The sequence below is a fragment of the Lactuca sativa genome, chromosome 5 (assembly GCF_002870075.4).
Source record: "Lactuca sativa cultivar Salinas chromosome 5, Lsat_Salinas_v11, whole genome shotgun sequence".
NCBI lineage: Eukaryota > Viridiplantae > Streptophyta > Magnoliopsida > Asterales > Asteraceae > Lactuca > Lactuca sativa.
In genome coordinates this window covers 43,818,661-43,834,429 of record NC_056627.2, presented here as the reverse complement: position 1 = coordinate 43,834,429, position 15,769 = coordinate 43,818,661, and the positions used below count along the sequence as shown (strand labels likewise).

General features: G+C 33.9%; 1 protein-coding gene across 2 annotated transcripts; it reads left to right on the top strand.

The window, feature by feature from the left end:
- The first annotated feature begins 8,620 nt into the window (after positions 1-8,620).
- On the top strand, positions 8,621-10,852 carry LOC111891540 (NAP1-related protein 2). Of its 2 annotated transcripts, none has more exons than XM_023887589.3 (10): positions 8,621-8,943; positions 9,295-9,417; positions 9,511-9,561; positions 9,631-9,702; positions 9,812-9,925; positions 10,017-10,078; positions 10,200-10,260; positions 10,341-10,397; positions 10,479-10,520; positions 10,603-10,852. In XM_023887589.3, exons 1-10 carry the CDS (start codon positions 8,815-8,817, stop codon positions 10,639-10,641), a joined length of 750 nt encoding a protein of 249 aa, XP_023743357.1. In that variant the 5' UTR covers positions 8,621-8,814; the 3' UTR covers positions 10,642-10,852. The 2 variants fall into 2 exon arrangements, with proteins under 2 accessions (XP_023743357.1, XP_023743356.1); XM_023887588.2 differs by having other exon boundaries at positions 10,197-10,260.
- Positions 10,853-15,769: the final 4,917 nt, after the last annotated feature.

The following is a 15,769-nucleotide window of genomic DNA, read 5'->3' as shown; positions in this document are numbered from 1 at the left end:
GGTGCTGGACTTTCAGGCGTTGAAGCGCCTTCGGTTGGAGAGGCACCTTCGGTTGCATTTGTAGAGCTTGGCTCCCCCTCGACTTGCGATCTTGGCTCCCCCTCGACTGAAGCATTGTTAGATGGAGGTTCATCAGAAGTCGATCCTCCTTCGTTCATCCTCTTGGCAGCTTCTTCGACAATTTGTTTCATGTGGTCGACTTTGTTGTCAGCTGCACCTGCTTCTGAGAGAGAAGCTTTCTCTGGTTCGTCAAAGAGCTCCAGAAATTTGTCGTATAAATTAGCGATCGAGACTGTGACTTGGCCAGTTTGAGGAAAGATTTCCCCAGCGGTATCTTCTTTGGCCTGCAGCTTTTTGACATAGCTGTCGTCAAAGGTCACATAGTATGTCTCTTCAATTTTTCTTGAACGCTTGTTTAGGACCCTGTATGCCTTGGATGTGAGAGAATAGCCCAGAAAGATTCCCTCGTCGGCTTTGACATCGAACTTGTTGCGGTGTTCTTTAGAGTTAAAGATGAAACACCGTGACCCGAACACGTGGAAAAACTTCACATTGGGCTTTCTGTTGTTTAGTATCTCATAAGGTGTGAACGTGAATCGTTTGTTGAGAAAAGACCTGTTCTGTGTAAAACAAGCAGCAGAAATAGCATCAGCCCAAAAATAAAGAGGTAAGGAAGCAAAACTTAGCATAGTTCGGGCAGCTTCGCACAAAGATCGGTTTCGTCTTTCGACAATTCCATTCTGTTGTGGTGTGTAGGGAGATGAGAAGTTGTGACTAATTCCCTTTTCTGCAAGAAATTCTTCAAACTCCCTGTTCTTGAATTCAAGACCATTGTCGCTTCTGATGTTGCGAACGACCTTTTTGAGTTGTACTTCAATTTGCCTGATGAACACTTTCAGCTTCTGAGTCGCTTCGGATTTGAGCTTTAGAAACAACACCCATGTAAATCGTGAAAAGTCATCAACAATAACAAGAATGTACTTGGTACCACCAATGCTTTCGATAGATGAAGGACCACACAGATCGATATGAAGTAATTCGAGTGGTTCAACAACTTTTGTGTTAATTATGGATGGGTGACTTTGACGACTCTGCTTCCCCATTTCGCACGCAGCACACAAATGATCTTTGTCGAACTTGAGCAATGGAAGACCTCCAGTGACAAGTCGGTTGATATCTTTGAAGTTGAGATGAGAGAGTCTTCGGTGCCACAACCAGCTTTCGTCGGATTGAGCTTTTGATAACAAGCATATAGCTGGGTTTCCTTTGATAGGTTTAAGGTTTAGAGGAAACATTTCACCCTTTCGCTCGGACTTGAGAATTACCTTCTTTGTCTTTTTCTCAATAATTTCAGAACTTTCATCATCGAATGAGACTTTGAGACCTGTACCTCCAACAAGATGAGATACACTGATGAGGTTGTGTTGAAGTCCTTCCACATAAGCCACCTTCCGTATAGTAAAATCACCATTTGTTATCATCCCGTATCCCTTTATGGTGCCGAAAGAGTTATTTCCAAACTTGACGTTGCCACCATTTGCAAGAGATCTGTATTCCCTGAGCTCCTCTTTCCTCCCTGTCATGTGACGTGAGCAGCCACTATCGATGTACCATTCTTCGTCGAACTGCTCGTCACTTATAACCTGCAAAAATTAAGCAGATTTAGGAACCCAAAGTTTCTTGGGTCCACGTGAGCTTTTCATGGGAACAGGAACAGTAAGAGAGATGTCAACAAGATATGTTCGTTTTATAAGTGTTGTTTCATCTTTCTTTTTAATGGTAAATACTTTTATCTTATTAGGATTGGGTGCGTTCGGTTTGGACTCTGGTTTGGATTCATTGACCTTCTGATTGCTCTTTTGTTCAGCTGACGGATGAGATTTTTGAGAACGAACAGAATTAACTTTAGAGTAAGATGGAGATGAATTGGTGGAAGTTGAAGAATTAGAAGAAGTAGAAGAAGTGGAATGAGTGGGTTTGGAATGAGAGGACTTCCTGGCTGGAGACTCTAGGTGACCCTTTTGCTTTTGATCATTGGAGGGACATACCTTGGAGTTTTGTTCTCTTTTGACTTCAGAACCGAACCTTTGCTTTCGGTTGGAATCGTCTTTCTTAGAACCGAACCTTTGCTTTCGGTTGTTGTGACTTTCAGACTTTTCGACAGGATTGTTTTCATACTTTAGATTCTTGTCTTGATGTGAGAAGTATGCATTCTGAGATTGCCAAAATTGTCTCCTTTCAGAGAGATTCTTCCTGTATCTTTGGTTCCTTTCTCTCTTCTTATTCCTCATCTGCTTTGGTTGATGATGAACATTAGCTTTCGTTTTCGGTTTCTCCTTGGCTGGTTCCTTTTGAACTGAGGAAGTTTCACTTTGAGCTGAGGGAGTAGAGGGAACGTCTTCTTTTGCCGAACTTTCATCCTCCTTAGGAATGTCTTTCGTACCACTGGTGCTTGGCTTGTCGAAATTATCTGGCTTATTCAAGGGTTCAGGTATGTATCTACCTTTACTCATCCAGGAAGTTCTTTCTGACAGGCCTACTGTTTCATCAGCATTATCGATTGGAGCCGTCCAGAAGAACTCGTCACAACCATCAATATTGTCTTCGTTCACAATAGCTGTGAGTTCAGTTGTCTGATGTTCGGTTACTCCAGTCACCTTGTATACTTGATTCGGAGTGGTCCTGACCTTTTGATACACAACTGCTTTCTCTGCTAATATCGGGGACTTTTGTTGGGACAATCGAGCGAACTCTACTGAATTTTCAGAGATAAGATTCTTGTGGTTTTTAGGTTCGCTTTTAACAAATTCTGAGCAGTCAACCGTGTCTTCCACAGAAATTTCACTCATGTTGTTGTCCTCGTTAAGCTCAGATGCATTTTCAACATCAATTTTGTTTTCTAAGCTTACGTTGGCGTTTAAAGAGTCAAATTTTTGTATGGTTTCGGTTCTTAGTTTAAGTCTATCATTTTCATCCAAAAGATTTTTAAGCATGTCCTTGTGGTCCTTGGATTTAATGAAGGACGCAATTTTGTCCAGTCCATACATGTAGGTCGGATTGACATCATCAGACGATATCACACTCTCACAGTTATAAGCCTCGGCATCAATTTCATCCTCCTTAAACTCCAGGAAGGGCAAAATCATGCGATGGATTTTTTGGCCTATTTCACAATCTAAGTGAAGCTGAGTAATATTAGAATAAAGACGTTTTGCAATTAAACAAAAAACATTCCGCTGTTTTAACAATTTTAAATTATCTCTTTGTAAATAAATGTTTTCGTCTTTAATTTTAACTATTTCAGACTCCTTCAACTCGATCCACATACGCCGCTCCTCACTCTTCGACGCTGCCCTGCTTAATTGATCAGTTAGGTTAGAATTGGTGACTCGAGTTTGAGTTAAGCTACTATCTAGATGAGAAATTCTTGTATTAACATTTTTAAGTTCTTTCTCATATGAGGATTGGGGTACTTTAAATGAAACAAAAACCGATTGTACCTTCTTTATCAGTTCATCAAGCTCATTGAACTGCTGACTGAGTGGTTTGGCCATAAATCACATGTCCTCCTGCACTTTCGGTTCATTGCTTCCACTATCGGTGTTGTATCCCCTCATCTGAGATACATCAGTCACCATGAAGCATCTCCCTCCACTGCTCTCCTCCTTTGCCACATAAGCCTTTCCATGAGTAGGCTTCCTTACTTCATCGTCTTCTGAGTCAGTAGACCAAACTTCAGTGCTACCGAACTCGTCATCAGCAACCGAACCCTGCACAATAAGAGCATTCATAGAAGGGTTAGCGGTAGACTTCTTCTTTCTCATCTCATCCAACCTTTTCTGCAACACATCTTCCTCATCCATTCCATCATTCTTTTCGGCCATCTTCTTAAGGACACAATCTTTAGCATAATGGTTTTTCCCACCACAGTAGTAACAGCTTACTCCAGAATCACCATCAGCCTTCGGTTCCTTCTTGGGCTCTTCAACCTTCGGTTCATTGATACCTTTTTCTGAACTGTAACTCCCCTGCCAGTTTCGGTTTTTATTGCTGGGGAATCTTTTCTTTATGAACCTCTTGGGGTTAGACACCATCATAGCATAATCCTCAGACGTGAGGTCATACTCCTCCAGGTTAAGTTCTTCATCCTCCATCACAACTTTACTTTTTGATAGGAGGGCCAACGAACCAAGGCTTGAGACAACATTTTTCTCCTGCAGTACAATCTTCTCCTGGGACTTGAGAATACCCACCAGTTTCGCCAAAGAGTATGATTTAAACTGCTCATGGGCTTTGACTGTAGACACCACTGCTCTCCATTCAAAACACATACCATTTAAGAAAGTAACCTTCTGCTCGATAAGCTTCTTTTCAATGTCATGTTTGATCATCTTGCTGAGAAGATGATTGAAGCGATCGAACGTCTGGGTCACTGTTTCTTCGGCTCCTTGCCTGAATTCTCCAAACTCAGATAAGAGCAAGGTTTGGATAGAATGTTCAAGATCCTCGTCCGTCGAATACAGTTCGCGAAGTCTATCCCAAACTTCCTTTGCCGTCGTGCATGAGCTGACCAACCTAAAGGTGTCAGACTGAAGGGCGAATCTGATTAACCTTAACGCCTTGATATTGCACTGGAATTTGTCCTTTTCGTCTTGTGCAATATCCTTAACATCCTTCAGTAGATCATTGTACTCCTTTTGTGTTTTAATAATCCTGGACGTTGCAGAATGAGAAAATGGTCCATTAATGATAGCTTCCCATATGAGGTATCCATTATCCTCAGATCCAATCACGTAGTCTTCAAAGTGATGCGCCCAGACTTCATAGTCATGGGTATATAGGATTGGAATCTTTGTCGTCGAACCGATGCTGTTGGAAATATTAATAGGATTTGATTGCGACTCGTCCATTATGATCGAAAAAACCTGTTTTAAAGATCAGACTTGTAATAACTCAGATTAGGGCAAAACAATAAATATCAAGATACGTCAATAATGAGATGACGGCTCAATAAATATTATTAATTACGGAAAAACCCTAACTGTAACCTTTTCACAGAAAAGATGTGTATCGATTACACAACCTCCCGCTCTGATACCAATTGATGAGATTTAAAACCTTTAAATCTATGAAGATCGATTAGATCTCAAACAGGCAAATAAATATAAAACTGTAAGAACACGAAAATATGAACGAGACAAGTGTGAATCAAACGAGTCGAATGATTAAAACAAAATCCTCAGAAGAGCTCGATTAAGAACATCAACTGTAGAGGATTGGTAGGTTACAAGAACGATTAAAGAAATCTGTAATACTATCGTTAAGCTCTAGAATTATCATATCAATCGTTAACCTAATATGCATGCAAGCATATACTTATATATTAAATATAAAGGGCTCTCGGTTGGACAGGCCCAAACCGGAATACAAAATAAATAAATAAACATTCGAGCCCAATGACGCAGCACTTCAAAATAATCTTCAGCCCAACACTTAATCCATTAAGTCCAAGTTACCAACCTTTAGATCCGAATCAGAATGATGTTTAGATGGATAAAGTTTCCAACTGTATCCATAACAAGGTCACAAACTTTCAATATCTAAACTTTATGCACTAAAGCGACCAAAAGCTCATAACATCCAAAACTAGCTAGATCTAACAAATGTATCATCAAGATTCGAGCTTTATACCTCTAGAAGAAAGATAAAGGTGACCAAAGTTTATATCTACAAGCTCCAAAACAACCAACACTTATCCCATGAGCTCCTTCTTCTCCAAGATGCACCAAGAACACTCCAAAACACTCAAGAACACCTTCTTTTGCTTACAATGCTCAAACTAGGGTTAGGGTTTCAAGGAAGGGTTTTGGAGAGGTGGAGGTAAGAATGAAACGAGTTTGGGGAAGTTAAGTAGCTTAAATAGGACTAAAACCATGAAAATACGGTTTAGGTTCTGATCGCATACGCCTAACGTGTTCCAGGTACGCTCATCATACCAGGGATGCCTAGTACGCCTAGCGTACATCCTGTACGCCCAATGTACCTGACTAAGCCCAAAACCTTCTTAACTTCAAAAGGTCATACCTTCTTCGTTCCAACTTTGTTTTTGAAAATCTTTATATCTACAGAACGGTATTGAAGAGCCCCACAATGTTATCTAGATATCTTGGACTAAAAACTTACCGAAGAAAAATCCATATTTCATGTAAGAAGTCTGAAACATCACTTTTCGTGTTTTACTCTTTGACTCCAACAGAAACCAAGGTCTTGGATCGCATAACCAATATTATCAACATTCAATAGGGTCTAAACCTCATTCCCTTGAAACCCAAGGCCTTTACTTGATCCATTTATTGTCCATAATCTCGAAATAAGAAATTTTTTGAAACAAGATGTTACAACTCTCGCCCACTTAAATTGGATTTCATCCTGATGGAACTGGACGTCACACAAAAAGCATATGATAAGATTCCAACACACGAATAATCGTTTCCAACACTTTAAAGATGGACATAAAAAATTAAAACCACACAATATTCTTTGATCAACATAAGACGACCACTAATGGGAAACATTTTAACTTTCTATTTAGACAATTTTTCATGAAATGATCTATAATGATATTACAACCTTGAATCCTTCTCATATTAGGCCTAACCGAAAGGCTAATATAATTAAAAGGAAGTGAAGCAGGTGCACATTAAGTAACGTTCACCGTATCTTGAACCTTGTTCAAGGCTATACACACTCCATATAAGTTAATTTTTTGAAGATTAATCATCAACCCTGAAACTAGAGAAAAAAAAGCATCTTAATACTCGAACAATGTTACTAATATTATCTTCATCACCGACATAGAAAAAATAAGACAAACCAATACCTTCATTTCCAACCGTTGGAACCACATCCTTACCACCATGACATGTAACCGTTCATAACCAGAATAAACATGAAAAAGACAAAAGATCACATTGTCTAAGACCTCTTTTCATCAGAAACTTTAAAATTGTGGTTTTATTAATCATCATAGAAGCTTTGTCTAAATGCAAACAATTCATAACCTAAAGGATCCATATTTTATTGAAACCATAAACTCCATCATTTGTTTCAAATAATTTCAATTGAAAGATTCATAAGTATTGGGAATGGGGTCAACACTCAATTTTGGCATGATGTATGGACCGACGATCAAAAGCTTAGCTCTCGGTTTCCTCGTTTTTTTATTTACGGAAGGAGAAAAATTGTTTTATTCTGGATATAATCTTGAATAATGAGTGGAGTTGGAGTTGGCGTCGGCCTGTTAGAGGAGGTGATGAAGCCTCTCAACTTGAGGAGTTGATGAATGTTATCTCGGTAGTTCATTTGATAGATAAATAAGATAGCTGGTCTTGGAGTATGGAAAGTAATGATATTTATACTGTAGCAGAGACGAGAAGATGGATTGATAAAAAGATTTTGTTGAGTGGGTCCATTATTACTAAATGGAATGATATTGTCCTTCGGAAAGTGAATATTTTAGTGTGGAGAATTAGATTGGATAGATTACCTAAGAGAAAAAACCTTGATCAGCGAGGTATTGATATTCCAAAACATCTTATATCCTATTTGTAATTTGGAAGAAGAGCAATTGGATCACTTGTTCGTTAGACGTGAGGTGGTTGTCGGAACTTAGAATGCAATTTTCAAATGGTTAGAAATCCATCTCAATCAGTTTGATTGTGTGAACGAGTTATTTGATCAAATGGAAGCGTTGAGAGGTAGTGTCATTAAAAAATGGTTATAGATCTGGTAGTCAACACTACTCTTTGGTATCTTTGGAAGTTTTGTAATGATGTGGTTTTTGAGGGCCATAAATATAATTTTTTTTTGTTAATCGGAATTGTTGGCGCAATTCCCTCTTCAAAACTTGTAAACTGTTTTTGTATTTCTCTAATGTTTTGCTAGAGTTTTTTTTTCCTTATAACATATGTGGCTGGCTGTTTCTAAAAAAAATTCATAAGTTTCTTGAAGTCAACCTTAAAAACCATCAACTATTTTTTCTTTTTTCTTGTACCAATTTATGATCTTATTAACCATCAACGAGACAACGAATTGTTCAATGCCGTAGTCAATACCAATAATCTTAAGCTGTTTGTTCGATGAATTTTTTACAATAATTTTATATTGCATACCAATAGAAGTTAAGTTATTTATGGTTTACTAATGGTTTTGATTATATATTATCCTAAATATCTTTTTAAGATATTCCATTAAAAACAATTGATGACTGCCATTTAAATTTTTAAAAAATAATCGTATGCCACTTATATTTAAATGTAATTATAACATTACCTTATTTGTCTGTGACAAAATATATGAAACAAGGAATTTACATGTAAAATGTTAGTTGTTTTTTCTTTATTAATATGATTACGAAAATATCTAATGTCTTCTTACAAATATATAATTAATATATATAATATATTTATTTAACATAAAAATCAACTTATGGTAACTAAATTATTATTTGATATCCCGTATTTAATTATAACTTATATAAAATTTATATTATAAAGTTAATAAATGATTTATCCAAATAAGAAGACAACGGTCACGATGATGAGTTTGGGCAGCGATGCTACACCCTCGAAGTAGGTAATACTTTACTCCACAAAACCCTAATTCGTTTGTTCTTAAACTCCTTAAAACCCTAACCAACACAAACCATTGATCCCTCTTCCTCTACTCCCAAAACTATCCCTCTCATACACAACCTCTCTCTGAAGAGAGCAAGAAGTACTGTACTCCAGGTCAAGCCAATTTAGGTTTTCTATAATGGTTGCTGACAAGGGTAAGAAGCCGAAGATCGGAGAGAAAATAGCGGAGGAGGGCGCCGAGGAAATCGACCTTGAGCTTGTTAAATCCATTGAAAAGTTGCAGGAGGCCCAAGATGAGCTCGAAAAGGTACACTTTTACAACGAACGTCTATTTGATTTGCCCAATTCAGTACGTATGTAATAGATTTGCTATTCCACATCAATTTGGTGTGTTTAATGACGGAAGCCTGGTTATCAGTTGTTGTTCGTAACTCTTTTATGAACCGTTGGTATACTATTTTACCGCCAAACTTGAATTCGATGCTTATTTTGTGTTTTGTTTGCGTATTCTATTCGGATATGCTACTTGATTGAGAAAATCTGGTTGCGACATAACCAGATATGCAATGCATTTGTGTATATTTTTATGGTATGATATCCAATGAATCTTCTTACATTGCAAAAGCCATATAATTCGTATATATTATTTTGGCTCTAGATCAACGAGGAAGCAAGCGATAAAGTTTTGGAAGTCGAACAAAAATACAACGAAGTTAGGAAACCAGTGTATGGTAAACGGAATGACATCATCAAATCAATTCCTGATTTTTGGCTAACTGCTGTGAGTGATGAATTCTAAATTTCTAATCCGCTTTTACTTTAATCTTATTCTTCTCCTCCTTCGTTCAAATCTAATGTATACTTGCTTCCACAGTTCTTGAGTCACCCTGCTCTCTCTGATCTCCTGAACGAAGAAGACCAAAAGGTTTGTTTTCCCTTCACACAAACAAAGGTTTCTAGTTAATTCATATGTTAACACGCATCGTTTCTTTAGATATTCAAGCATCTAACCTCTCTTGAAGTTGAAGACAACAAAGATGTGAAGTCAGGCTACTCAATCACATTTGTAAGTTATTCATTTCTATTGAAAAGGAAAATACATTGTAAATTATGTTGATTGAGTTTATCTGTTTATGTTTATGGCTAAAAGTTATATGATTTTACACTTGTTACAGAACTTCAGTGCTAACCCTTACTTTGAGGATACAAAGCTCACAAAAACTATCACCTTTCTTGATGAGGGAACAACAAAAATTACAGCTACACCAATCAAGTGGAAAGAGGGCATGGTAACAATTTATTAATTTACTTTTTATATTATTTATCAATATATCTTTCTTTAGCAATCTAATATTGTGTCTTTATTTACTTTTTTTGAAGGGACTTTCAAATGGAGTTACACATGAGAAGAATGGAAATAAGCGGCCCCACGAGGACGACAGGTCATCAAAATGTTTCTCTTTGCATTAAGTTAAAAAAAATAGAAACACTCAGATATAAATACATATAGCTTATAAAACTAAAAGGTGTATATTTTGTTTCTTGATTGATTTGATGCAGCAGCTTCTTTAGCTGGTTCAGTGGGACCCAACGTGAAGATGACATGGATGAAATTCAAGATGGAGTATGTTCACATTAATTAATCATAAAAAAAGAAAAAAAATAATAATAATAAGCCTCTTCTTAATGTGTTTGTATTTGTAGGTTGCGGAAATGATTAAAGAAGATTTATGGGTTAACCCTCTTACATATTTCAACAATGTAAGTCTTTTCTTTTTCTTTTTTAAAATCTCCACCTTTTACATATAATGTATTGATTTTGTTTTTGAATTTTTTTTAAAGGATGCTGATGAAGAGGACTTTGGTGATGAGGATGATGAAGAGGTAAGCAATTATAACAAGTAACAACTCTTTTTTTTTTTTTTTTTTGGCTGACATTATTTAATATAATATAATTTTTTATTAGGACATTGGCACAGATGACTCTGAAGAAGATGAAGAGTGAATGATTTGAAAGTTTTTGAAGGGAAATGAGTGGGTAGATCTATAGTTAATTTTTGCGGTTTGTTGTTTTAAAAAAAATGTAAGCGGTTGGTATACAGGTTATGCAATTTCTTTATTTAAACAAACCAAGAAATGGAATTTCCTGAAATATGAATCTTGTTTCTTTATATTTCGATTTAATGAAAAAAAAAACTTGTTGCATAAACATACAAAAACATAATATTAAAGTAATGCTAAAAAATTCCTATATTTTCAATTGATTCAAAACTCGATTAATGGTTGATATATTCTTTATTACAACTCTATTTATAAAAGTTAGTGGAAAGTTTTCAACATATTTTATAAAAATGTTAGTTGTTTAACAAATAATAACCTCATCACCAAAGATCGATTTAGACCCTCAAGGGGATGTATTCGAAATCTAATAAGACCGATCATGGTGAGACTTTCCTAAACCATGATTGGGCCAACTATAAATGGGCCTTGTAAGTTGTAAATGTAATAATATAAATGGGCCAACAAGCAGCCCAACACCATCCCAATTGAAATTTTGCTTCATTAGGTTGGTTTTACAAAATCCCGAACCAATTAATCCGAATGTTTATATGAGTAATATGATTTTATGCCTTAAGTCCAAATGGGGAAATTGACTAACCTCTCGGGTTAAGATTAGGAAAATGACTAGATCACCTTATCCATAATGAGACCAGTCATAATATGCCACATAAGCATGTTAGATATCAATTTTACACTATTTCTGATATCATCCCTCACTTTTTTTTTTCATTATTATAAAAATAGTGCCGACATCCTTTTTAGTTTCCCAAAAAAACAAAACGATAAAGAACACGAACATTTGCATAATTAACGCGAACACCCTTTTCACACAATAACGTTGAATTTTAGATCGAATTTTATCAAGAGAATCATTTTTTTAATTAAAATAAGCCATTAATGTCTTTGTAGGTGTGAAGCTAAGGTTAGTCTTAAAATTGATGATCACTAAATGATTATATCTTACATTAAAAAAGTATGGTATATATTTTAAATGATTTTAGCCTAAATATGTTTTTACGTGGGGTTATGAGTTTTTTTGCTCTCAAATAAAAGTTTTAGGCGTATCAAAGAGTAGGATAACATGGACGATGACCCTACTTAATCTCAAATTTGTAACATTTTTCGGATTTTTATGATAGTCGTCAATTAAAGAGTCATTTACTCAATTTTTGTTATAGTTATTGGAGTTGCTGAAGCTGCTATTGGACTCGCTATTGTTTCATCAATTTGTCGTAACCAGTGTTGAAAAACTCGCCGAGTTGACTGATTACTCCTCCGAGTACTCGCTACTCCCCCCTTGCCGATGCGAGTTATATAATCTCGAGTACTCCCCGAGCGGCCCCTTACGAACTGAGTAGTGTTGTGAAATTCGGTCAACTCGGTGATTAATATGTATAATATACTTAATGATTTATTATTTAACACACACACACATCATTATTACTACATGTATATCTTAAATTTTTAGTAATTATTCACGAAGTGAGACCATTATGTGTTTTTCATTTTTTGTGTATTCACATGTATCCAGTTTTGTTATATATTTCATTCAACTTATGATTTTATCTTATGATTTTGACATATATAATTTTCCTAAAAATATTTCTACACAAATATCCAAATCCGAGTACTCCCCGAGTACTTCCAAGTACTCCCGAGTACTCGCTACTTGGTAGTTAGCCGAACAGGTACTGAGTAACGAGTTTTACAACTTTGGTCGTAACAGAAAATCAACTCGTATAAATCAATCGAATTTGTTGAATAAGTAATATTATCATATAAACTAGAATTTTCATAAATTAATAATTAATTCAAATTAGCATGTCTGCCATGTAAGGTATCATCATGTTATCCCAAAAATATGAAATCAAAATATTTTGGCGATGTCAATCCAGAAGTAGATTAATAAAAAGAAACTCGGAGAACTCATGGATTCATCTAATATTTAAATATATAATTCATTTATCAATTTACTAGACTGAAACCTTATCATGTTCAAAAATGGATAGATCCAATGTCACATTTAGTAAATATTTATGATACACGTATCGGGTGTGGCCTTCAAATTTTCGGGACCAATTTTTATATATCTACTTATATTATTTTAGAAATAAAAAAACTTTTGATATTAAATCATCGCTGGAAAAGGAAAAAAATGGTCTTCTTTTTTTATTTTGTTCGGAATCTCAAATCGACTTGAGTCGACCATGTGTACAAACCTTGATATTGGTGACCCAAAACCATTTAAGTCACTGGATAAAATACAATATATTAAAATAAAGGAAACTAAGAGTTAAAAAGATAAATAAAAAAACAAAAAAACAAATGCGATTGTCAACAAGCCAATAATTAGAACTTGTCCATAACTGAGGAGCATATGGCATCACCTCATTGGCGATTTAAGTTTCTTAAAATAAACTTATTTAGTTATTAATTGTAGTATATAATCATTAAAAATGGAAAAAAAAAAAAAAAACAAAACAAAAAATTTATTGTGTTTACTCTACAAATAATATCAAAATTTTTTGAATGGTATGTTTGAGATTGAATCCAATACCTCATTGTTAGAAACACGAATCACCATGTTAGCCAAATAGGCTAACTTCAACTTGTCAAATAATATCGACATTGATATATCCTTGTTACTTGTTATTATTATGTAATTTTAAAATTGGAGTGGATTAACAAAATTGATAAAAATATATATATAATTTGGTGGGATATGTATAAAATAACTCCTCGTAAAATATGCCTAAAACACTTGTTTTGAGATAGAAAAGCTTTGGATACTATCATACTACAATATAATATATTTTAATAATAAAAAGTTGATAAGTTGATACACGAATCTGAAGACAACGGTCACAAAATCACTGTGAAAAATAAAATAATGATAAAAGAAATAATTATTTTTCCAAATGATTTTGTAATTGATGTTAGATTGATTATAGACTTGATAGATGATATGTTATTCAAGTCGTGTGTTGTGCGTAGGCCGCTGGGTTCTAGACTAATCATTGGCAATAGATTAAGTAGATGCTCATGCATGGGCCTAAAGCTAATAAGACAAGTTCGTGTATTTTTCCTAAACTGTGATACATGGTAAAGTATGATATTTTTTAGTTATATGTTATACAAAACATGTGTTATGGTTTATCATGAAAGTGACATTGCATGAGAAACATGTGTAGTTTTTACATTTTACATTTTAAAAACACAAGATATTGTTTTATGGCATGAATATATATTATCTATGTTTATGTAGATGTATAAAAGCATATAATATGGTCAAAACTATGTGTAATACTACACTAGTAATGTAAAGATACACATTTGTACTTGGTGTACATAAGGTACTAAAACACTATATATATATATATATATATATATATATATATATATATATATATATATATATATATATATATATATATATATATATATATATATATGTGAACCGATGAAAACATGAACAACACATCACTTCCACAATAACTTCCACAATACATTACTTGTAAAGAAAGAAATGGACACGTGTCATTTGATTATTGGTTCCGGTAGATGTTGCCCTAGTTATTTGTTTTCCATAGAACTCATTCCTATATATATATATATATATATATATATATATATATATATATATATATATATATATATATATATATATATATTACTCCTAATTATTGCATCAATTTTATTTTCATCTTCTTTATTTTTACCATGTGATAATGTTGTTCGGTGATTTCACGATGTAACATACTCCAAACTTGTACACCACTCTGTTGAATCACAAATATAACAAGTACTACACAAAACTTGTTCATCAAAATGTAAAAAAGGAAGAAAAAAGAGTGATCCAAAGAAGTTGTGAAGTTGAAGTGTTGTATATGGAGTGTTTTATTTCTAATTTCTTAATTGGGAAAATGACTTAAAAAGCCCAATGAAGTTTTTAAACCGTTCAAAAAACCCCAATCATGTTTTGTCTGTTCAAAAAAACCAAAAAAACTTAACATTTTGTCTAAAAAGCTCAACTAAGTAACACTTTCTTAAAAATCAAATAAGATAAACAGATGACATGACTTATTACCGTATCGATAAAATGACTTGTTAGACCAACGAAGTTTCCAAAACGTTTAAAAAACTTCAATCATGTTTTGAAAACAAAATTGGAATTTTCTGAACGGTTTGGAACTTTGTTGGACTTTTTAAACAAAAAGTTAAGTTCGTTGGGTTTTTTTGAACAGACAAAACATGATTGAGGTTTTTTGAATGGTTTAAAAACTTCGCTGAGCTTTTAAGTCATTTTCCCTTCTTAATTTGCATATTGAAGAAGCAAAACCTTCCCTGTTTGCCAAGAAACAACATGTTTCTAGGAGTCCTAATGTATATAAAATTAAAGTGTCCAGGACACTACAATTATAATTTGTTACTATTAATGCCCATCATGCAAAATATGATTATGGAAAGTGAAGACATTTTATATCTTGGTCAATTTGCAAGCGGATATGATCGACGAATTTGGAGAGAAAAAATGATAATCAATATATTGCTTACTTTTTAGTGATTAAAATACATTAAAATATATTGTAATCTTTACTTTACTTTCTATAGATTAAAATATTATTTATTTGGTAATGTTTACTTTATATATGTCCATTTAAAGTTATACTAGTATTAAATTATATAGTATTATGATTATTATTATTAAATTTATGTTTTAAAAAACTATTCTTTAAAAAATAAGAAATTATTATACTACTTATAAAATATGAACTATTATGAAGAATTGTTATAAATTAAAAAGAATTAAAAAAATATGTATACATCATAGAGCGTCCCAAATATACAGTTATTATTATTTTTTTATCGTTTATCTTCCATTAACTTATTAAATTAAATATTATTAACTTAAATCATTTTGAATCAGGATCATTTTCAAAAGTTTGTTTTTATGAAACACACTTAATTACCCTCTTCTTTATATAATATTAAAAAGAAACCATATAATTTGTTGGTTTGATGAAGATGTATTATTTATAAAATTAAAAAATATTTGACAATAACATTAACAA